We start from the raw sequence: 9,227 nt of genomic DNA on the forward strand, positions 1-9,227 counted from the left end.
ATTGCTTTAAAACACTATTTGAGCACAAGAGTGCTGATGTGAGATTTAACTCCAACACGCTATCTCAAAATGGAAGACGCCCCCCTAGAATTTCTTTTTGGTTTAAAGCTCCCAATGAAGATGTGCTGTGTGGGGGTGCTTTCATGACCCCTGGGGACAGGACAGCTGCTGCCTCTTGGGCAAACACTCACTGCTGGGACAGAGCCATGAATTTGCCTCAGAGATTCAGGTCTTCATTTTCCTGTACTGACTCCAGTGAAGAGGAGAAAAGAATTTTAGAACCTGCCTCAGTTTTCCAGTCCCCATGTCCACTATGTACATATCCTGATGAGCTCAAGTCACTGCGTTTTGTAGATGAGTCTGAGCCTGGAGATGACAGTGGACTCCGTGGTGATGGAGAATCCAGTAAGACCTTGCACTGGAGGTTACAGTGGATTTGGCTGGGAGGAGAGTCAGAGTTCCACCAGGTTTTCAAAAGTATCACTGACTCAGTGAAGACCAAGTTCACTCTCCCTGGCAATTTAAGTTATAAGAATCTAAGAACTTAGGAAGACAAATCTGTAGGCTCAAGGAAGGGAGCATGAGGCTCTATCAGTGCTCTATTTTCTAACTTCTCAGGAGTCATCTGCAGTTATGCAGTCGGGTTACCATGTGCAGATAGGACAGTGTCACCGTAATTTGTTATAATTTCCATTGGCATGTAATTGTAAGTTTGTAAGGGACAAGGGGAATCCAGACATTTTGTGATTAAAGTCCTGATGATGCCCAATGACTGTGTCTAGTCTTATAGGGAGAGTGAGACTATTTATCAAGATAATTTTTCAGTTAAGATTGTTGATTATACAGATGCAAGATTCACACAACACTAATGAGTCCTATTTGCATATTTAGTCACTGTATGAAAAGAAAAGTGAAGAGTATTTCTATTTTTGACAATTAAGCCATTTCATCTTTTACCATTTCTCAGCATAGGATGCCAAGTGAGTCCATGGGAGGAGACAGAAACCTCACGTCTGTGACAATGTTTGTTCTCCTGGGAATCTCAGGAGAAAAGGAGCTGCAGCTTAGTCTCTTCCCAGTCTTCCTGGTGATCTACTTTGTGACATTGTTCTGGAACCTGGGTCTCATCATCCTGATCAGGATGGACTCCCATCTGCACACACCAATGTACTTTTTCCTCAGTTTCTTGTCATTTATAGACATCTGCTATACTACTTCCATCAGCCCCAGGATGCTTTCAGACTTCTTCAAGGATAAAAAAGTCATTTCCTTCTTTGCCTGTGCCACCCAGTGTTTTGCGGCTTCCTGGATGGGTCAGGCTGAGTGCTGCCTGCTGGCCGCCATGGCCTATGACAGATATGTGGCCATTGGCAAACCTCTCCAATACTCGACCATCATGGCACCTGGGCTCTGCTGGAGGATGGTTGCTGGGGCCATTGGGTGCGGTTTACTTTCCAGCTTAGTTGAAGTAGTCACTGGCTTTGACATGTACTACTGTGGGCCAAATGTCATCCAGAATTTCTTCTGTAACATAACAGAAATTATTAGTCTGTCTTGTTCAAATCCCTTCATCAGTCAAATGAGTCTTTTTCTGGTCATTCTTTTTGTTGCTGCAGGTTCTATGGTTATAGTTTTGTTATCCTATGGTTTCATTGCAGCTTCCATCCTGAAAGTTTCCTCTGCTAAAGGTAGCGCCAAGGCCTTCAACACCTGTGCGTCCCACCTGGTGGTTGTGACCCTCTTCTATGGCACAGCCCTCGCTGTATACTTGCATCCTAGTTCTGGTCACTCCACGAAGCAGAACAAGTTTCTGTCCGTGTTCTATGTTATCATTATTCCCATGTTAAATCCTTTTATCTATAGTCTGAGGAACAAGGAGATCAAAGAGGCCCTCAGGAGGGTGACGAAAAGGGCAACATGGTTGTCTCATTAGTATAATAGTTGGTATGTTATCTAAAGAAGAGAAAGCAAAATACAGTAGAAAAAATAAAACCAATCTGTGGCCACATATTTTTCCTCTAATGGAATGCAGTGGTCGGAAAATCTAGGCAGACAAGCTCAGAATCTGGCTTCTTAATTCCTGGTGCTCTTAGGCTTAGTGCTCACGCAGTCTGTATGGGAACAGCAGCTCCTACATGGTGGGCAGCTTGACAGTGTGATTCCAGCTTAGACCCATGTAGATGAACCTTGAGTGTGAGAACAGAGGGTCGGCTAGATTTTGTCTGAAGAGATATGAGAAGAACCCAGGAAATCACACAAACTGTTTTCTTCCTTTAATATCTTTTACTTAATTGTCATTTATTTATATTTCATTAAAAAGTAAGAGAATGTATGTTAAGAAGTAGTGAAAGTTAGAATTTGAGAAAATAAAAATATTATAATTTTAATCCAGGAGAGGTGGGAGGAAAGGGAGAGAGAGAGTGAAAATCAGAAAGGTGTGTGGAAAGATTGTTCTTGTTTTTTTCCCTATGATACCTGTTTATGTTATTAGAGTCAGCTCATGCAGTGAATTGTGAAAAAGAGATTGGCAAAAAGAATGGAACATAAAGGCTGGGGAAATACTCAGCGGCTGGAAAGCAGCCAAAGGCATCATTATGCGGCACAGATGCCCCTGGATCATGCCCCATGGCAGCTTCTCAGAGCCTCTGAGACCCACACGTGATGCCGCCAAGTTGTGCCACAGGGTCAGGATGTGAGTCACAAACATCTCGTCTACTGGGGTTCCCGGAGTTTATGCTTGAGCAAGATTTAGAAGATTCAGTAGACATGGGGATGCCACAGAAACTTAGAATCAAATGGAGAGAATTGATAGAAAATTGACAGATTATTTTATACCCCCAGACAAGAGTACAGGGACTTAATGTCATACCTATTTCTTTAGTATGTGTACGACATTTACTCTTGCAGCTCCTTGTATGAGTATGTCTTTATGTGATTCACCAAGAGAGAAATAATTTCCCTGTTCAGGTGTGACTCTGTTCAGGTGGAACATTGAATCCCTATGTTCTTCCCAGGTAGCAACCATCAAAATTATCGTTGTTAATTGATGACTTTGAAGCCTTGGCCAGTGGGAATGCAAAGACTAACGCAATTTCTAGTTAATAGAATCTGTTCTTTAATGATCAGATCTGTAGTTAACTAACTCATCTCTAACATTGTATTAAGAGCCCTATGCAAGCTACTTTCGCATACATTTTCCTCATCTCAACAATGAGAAGAATAACAACCTAAATGGTGGTGGCCTGGCTTATACTGCACAGCCCTCTCTGTGCACATGCATCCTACTCCTGCCACTCCATGAAACAAAACAAGGTCTCCTGCATGTTATTATTATTATTATCCCTGTGTTAATCCTTCTTATCTATAATCTGAGAAACAAAGATGATAAACAGTTTCTCAAAAGATTGATGAAGGGATAATACATTTAACTCTGCACCAAAGGATTTTTGAACTTCTCTAAGGAACATTGGTTGGAATTTGTAATTGACATTGTCAATCTCAATAATAAAAGTAGAGAGAAGAAACAAGTAACCCATTATTCATTGTTGACCCCATCAATTTACCAGCCAACACAAGTGATGTGATTGTGGTGATGGTGTAGATATTGAAGCTGAATTAAAATAACCTGTTGTGTTTATTAGAACCACATGATAAGATTATGTTGTGAGAAGAGAGGCTCTATTGGCATCAGTTGTAGAGAAATGACTGCAGACTGTTCATTTACTGATTTCTACATTTCTTTATATTAAGTAACAAGTTTTATTTTAGAAGTATGACTTTACATTTTAACACCAGTGGAAAGATCAGAATGAGTGAAGGTGAGTGTGTTTGTGTGTGTGAGAGAGAGAGGAATAGAATTCCCGAGACAGAGAGAGAGATAAAGAGGAGCAGAAGAAGGAGGGAACAGAGGAGGAGGATTCCGAATATTAGGAAGAAGTGTTAAGGAAACGCAAAAAGACTGCTCGGGATTTACTCTGAAATAACTGTTTTCTCCATGTTCTTCCTTGAGACTTCTTTTGAAGTGAATTGAGAAAAATAAGTTAGGGAAATATTCTGAGGTTAGAAAGAAGCCAAAGTAACCAAATTCTGAACACATAGGGTTAGAACACGTTCTATGGAATCTTTGCAGAAACCGAGCAAGAACGCAGAATTGACAGCCGCCATGTTGTGACTCGGAAGCGGAACTCATCTCAAAGACGCGAACCTTGCAGAAGTTTCAGGGCCTTCCGTTTGACAGGGATCAGAGTCAATATATTAAAGAGCCCCATGAGACTCAGAGTCCAACAACAATACAAAAAGCCACAGACAATGCACAAAAATGATTTTCTCTAGAGAATGGTTTATGAAATATCTGTAATAGATTCTCATTTACAGAACGCTTTACCCTATGGAACTTTTTAGATACAGGTTTTTAAGAACTGTGCAAAGGTGACAGGTGATATACTACCCCCATACCACATCTGGAATATTGGGGCATATTGAGATCTGTCATGCTTGTCCTAATGTAGTCACAATTCATTATGTGTGTCACAGAGTGTGACTTGGGGAATAAATATAACTCCTACTCATCTGAACAGGAACTTCACTGCTTGTCCTGTGCATCCATTCTGATTATCTTTTTTTTAAAAAGATTTATTTATTTTGTGCATACAGAACTGGGGTACAGGCTAGAGGTTCAGGGGCAGCGAGAGGCTTCACCATAGACAGAGTGGGGAGCAGAACAGGCAGATCAACAAGGTACACTGCTGAGGGGAGCAGTCAGGAGAGGTCTGCTGCGCCATGTGGTCACCTCTGGGGCAGGCGGGAATCGAACTCATGCGGAAGTAGCTTTAGCTTCTCAGTGCTGTGTTTTAACCCGCTGCGCCACCAGGGAGGGCCCTAAAATTATCTTAAGTAAATGTTCTTTAACCTTGAAAGCCAACTGTGGAATGGGGGTAAAGCTGTGTCAGCTTGGGCAAATTCCTTATACCTCTGGTTTACTTATTACCTGGAAAGTAAATGTATAAAACTGAATTATTACCTTTATGGCTCAATTGTCTCCAAGTTTGAGGAAACTAAATCTTTAAGACTTTGCCAGGACTTGAGAAGATAGGACCCAGAGGAGACATGGCTAATGGGGCAAATCAGCTGTGACAAATGCTCCATGCAACGTGGCCCCAGAGAGTGGGTGCCTGGAGAGCCCCTCCACCTCATGGTCCCTCCCCCACTCTGCTGCCCTGGATGATAAATACTAGAGGGCTCCCTGCCTGGGGGCATCGCTCTTGCTGTCAGTGAACAACCTGTTTCATGGCTCACAGCTCCCATCTTGGAACATTTTTCATGTCCATCGTGGAACATTTTTCAGGAAACAAATACGCCTTTCCCAGCCCTGGCAGAATTGTGTATTCCTGAGGGAACTTGGTCAAGGTGAGAAGTGAGGTTTAGAAATAAGAGGATTCTGTGCTGTCTTCACATCTGGGTAAGCACCTACCAGGAGCTGTGGGGACAGCTGCATGACACCCGGTCACTCCCATCTTCAGCATTTCCCTCTCCCTCCCTTTCCTGCCCTCCACAGTTGTGTTTTCCTGTGGTCCAGATTCTCTGACCTCAGAGACAAGATTAATGTCAGCAATTATTCTGAGGTGAGAAGTGATGTTGAGATCTAGTCCTGCAATTTCTCCAATACTTGATTTAATCTCTAATACCTCTGGCTCTCCATATATGAACTCAAAATAAAATGTCATCTAATATCAAATGAGATGGTTTTTAAAAATTTTGTGAATGGACAATTTACAAACAATAATAATTGAATTCTGAATCAAAAACAATTTTGTACTTAATTTCAAGAAGAATTTCCTACTGTCAAACCAGTCTTGTTTGTTCTTTCTAGACACACTTTCCTTGTGTTCTCATGATCATCTGGAAACAGGATGTCTGCTGCCCCTCAGGCAGACACTCACTGCTGAGGGAGAATCATGAGTTTGCCTCAGAGATGAATGTCTTCATTTTCCTGTATTGACTCCAGTGAAGGAGGAAAGAATTCATCTCAGTTCCCATGTCCATTGTCTACATGTTCTGACATTTCAAGACCTCAAATCATTGTCTTTTGTAGGATGAGTCTTTCACCTGGAAATGACCATAAACTCTGTAGTGCCTGAGAATCCAATAAGACTGTGGACAGGTGCTGATGGTGGCTTTGCTGGTGGAGGGTCAGAGAGTTTCCAAGATTTTCAAAAATGTCTCTGACTCCAAGTAGAGCAAGCATCAAATTCCTAGACAATTTGGTTATACATTGCTTTGATTTAAGAAAGATATCCATAGTTTCAAGGAAGGGAGCATGAATTGCTTTCTACTTTATTATCTATCTTTTTTGGAGGCTTCCGGGACTTACTAAGTTGGCTAAGCACATCTATTTCCAAACCAGACTGGGCATGAGCCTCTTTCCATGAGCCTATATATTATGTTTTTCCTGTAGATATCAGACATTGTGACAACAGAAATGTACTGACAATATTGTCTGCCCTACCTCATTATAGCTAATTGAATACTAAAACTTCAGATGATTTTACAGAGGTCCTACTCACCATCCTCATTTTACACATTTGCTTTGCATGATGCAGGGTCTTCTCCAAGCGCTGGGCTCACATGGGGCTGCCTAGTTAAAGTCACCATGCCTCACCCTGTGCAGATAGGACAGTGTCACCCTAATTTGGTATAATTCCATTTGCCATGTAATGACAAATTTGCAAGGAACAAAGGAAATCAAGCTGCTTTAATGGATAAAGTTCTGGTGATGCCTAATTACTGTGTCCTGTCCCATAGGGAGAGTGAGAATATTTATACAGGCTAATTTTTCAATTAAGGCTTGTCACGATATGAGGTGGCAAGATCAACTCATTGTCAATAAATCATGATTATATATTTATTCAGTTGCATGAAAGAGAAAATGAACAATACTATTTTCTGGTTTTTGAGAATGAAACCATTTCATCTTTTCTCAGCAGATGATGCCAAGCAGGTTCATGGGAGAGGACAGAAATGTCACCCGTGTGACAACATTTGTTCTCCTGGGAATCTCAGATGAAAAGGAGCTGCAGCTTAGTCTCTTCCCAGTCTTCCTGGTGATCTACCTTGTGACATTGTTCTGGAACATGGGTCTCATCACCCTAATCAGGATGGACTCCCATCTGCACACACCAATGTACTTTTTCCTCAGTATCCTGTCATCTATAGACATCTGCTATACTACTTCCATCAGCCCCAGGATGCTTTCAGACTTCTTCAAAGATAAAAAAGTCATTTCCTTCATTGCCTGTGCCACCCAGTGTTTTGTGGCTTCTTGGATGGGTCAGGCTGAGTGCTGCCTGCTGGCCGCCATGGCCTATGACAGATATGTGGCCATTGGCCACCCTCTTCAGTACTCAATCATCATGGCACCTGGGCTCTGTTGGAAGATGGTTGCTGGGGCCCTTGGGTGTGGCTTCCTATGTTCTTTAATTGAAGTAGTCACTGGCTTTGAGATGTACTATTGTGGGCCAAATATTATCCAAAATTTCTTCTGTAACATAACTGAAATTATGAGCCTGTCTTGTTCTAACCCCTTAATTGGTCAAATGAGTCTTTTTCTGGTAGCTATTTTTGTTGGGTTTGGGTCTTTACTTCTTATTCTGTTATCCTATGGTTTCATTGCAGCTTCCATCCTGAAAATATCCTCTGTCAAAGGTAGCGCCAAGGCCTTCAACACCTGTGCCTCCCACCTGGCGGTTGTCACCCTCTTCTATGGCACAGCCCTCTCCGTTTACATGCATCCTAGTTCTGGTCACTCCACAGAACAGAACAAGTTTCTGTCTGTGTTCTATGTTATTGTTATCCCCATGTTAAACCCTCTTATCTACAGTCTGAGGAATAAGGAGATCAAAGAGGCCCTCAGGAGGGTGATGAAGAGAATAACACATTTACCTCAGTAAGAATAATATGTTACTGAAAAGAGAAAGTAAAACAAAAACAAAACCTTTTGTTGCCATGTAATTCTACTCCTAATGAAGACAGTGGTCAGAATATGTAGTGTCTTTTCATAGCTCGTAAGAATATCTAAACAGAAACGGTCACTTCTTAGTTCCTGGTTCTTATTCTTTGAGGTCTGTATGTAGGGACCTATTTAAGCAACAACTCCCACATGGTGGGCAGCCTGAATGCTCCTTTCCATGATTAGATCCATGTAGCTAAACCTTGTTTGAGAACAAAGTTTTTGATAGATTTTGTATGTAGAGAAACAAGAAGAACCTAAGTATCACACCAACTGTTCTTTCCCCCATGCATTTCTTTTACTTAGTTGTCATTTATTTATACTTCTTTTGTGAAGTAAAAGAATTTGTAAGTTAAATAGCAAAAATTGAAGACTGTGAAAATGAACTCATTGTAAATAGTTGTGGGTAGGAAAGTATGGAGGGAGAGTAGAAGAGAGAGTTTGAAAGGGAGAGGAGGAGGGAGAGAGAGAGGTTGATAAGTAGGCAACACAGTTTAGCCACAATATTTGGGCTGGGGTTTTGAACTTCATTATGGAACACAGGATAAGAATATGTAAATGACTTTGTCAATCTCAATATTAACTAGGTAGAGAGAAGAAATGAAAACCCTTTCTTGACTTCTAAGTTATCATCTTATTGCCAATGACAGTGATGTGATTGTGGTGGTGTAGACATTGTAGCCAGGACAAAAACCTGTTTTCAGTATTAGAACAATGTTGTAAACCATATGTTTTGACAAAAGAGATTACAGAGAAGTGTCAAGATCAGAATAAGCCAAACTGACTTTATTTCACCGATTTTCTATCTTTCTTCCTTTATATTTAATTAATAAGAATGTATTGTAAATTAATGAAATGATGAATAAATATATGAACAATCTCTAAGAAGAATCACATTATAATTTTAATACAAACAGAAACAGCAGACTGAATGAATATGGGTGTGTATGTGTGTGTGTGTGTGTGAGAGAGAGAGAGAGAAAGGAGGAGGAGGAGGGAAGAGGTCGAAAAGATGAAACGAAAGAGGAGAAAGAAGGGAAAAGAATGCAAAAAGACTGGTCATAAATTACTTTGAAATAATTATTTACTCCATGTTATTCCTTGTCCCTCCTTGTGAGGTAATTGAAAAAAAAAAATAGGCAGGGAAACTCTCTGAGCTGAAAGAAGTCAAAGTCAGCAAATTCTGGGCACATAACAGTTGGATCATGTTCCATGGAAACTT

At 41.0% G+C, this 9,227-nt stretch overlaps 2 protein-coding genes across 2 annotated transcripts; both read left to right on the top strand.

Moving 5' to 3' along the window:
• Nucleotides 1-1,021: 1,021 nt before the first annotated feature.
• On the top strand, nucleotides 1,022-1,933 carry LOC101637072 (olfactory receptor 5A1-like). The gene has a single exon (XM_004683418.2). The coding sequence runs from the start codon at nucleotides 1,022-1,024 to the stop codon at nucleotides 1,931-1,933; it is 912 nt and encodes a 303-aa protein (XP_004683475.2).
• A 5,068-nt stretch (nucleotides 1,934-7,001) lies between these two features.
• LOC101637299 (olfactory receptor 5A1-like) lies at nucleotides 7,002-7,946 on the top strand. Its single transcript, XM_004683419.1, has one exon. It carries the CDS (start codon nucleotides 7,002-7,004, stop codon nucleotides 7,944-7,946), a length of 945 nt encoding a protein of 314 aa, XP_004683476.1.
• The last annotated feature ends 1,281 nt before the right edge of the window (nucleotides 7,947-9,227 follow it).

Source organism: Condylura cristata, unplaced genomic scaffold, assembly GCF_000260355.1.
Source record: "Condylura cristata isolate star-nosed mole 26May11 unplaced genomic scaffold, ConCri1.0 scaffold00015, whole genome shotgun sequence".
In the NCBI taxonomy this organism is placed as follows: domain Eukaryota; kingdom Metazoa; phylum Chordata; class Mammalia; order Eulipotyphla; family Talpidae; genus Condylura; species Condylura cristata.

Coding starts and splice junctions, on each gene's coding strand:
- LOC101637072 (XM_004683418.2), top strand. CDS start 1,022: ATGTTTGTTCTCCTGGGAATCTCAGGAGAAAAGGAGCTGCAGCTTAGT.
- LOC101637299 (XM_004683419.1), top strand. CDS start 7,002: ATGGGAGAGGACAGAAATGTCACCCGTGTGACAACATTTGTTCTCCTG.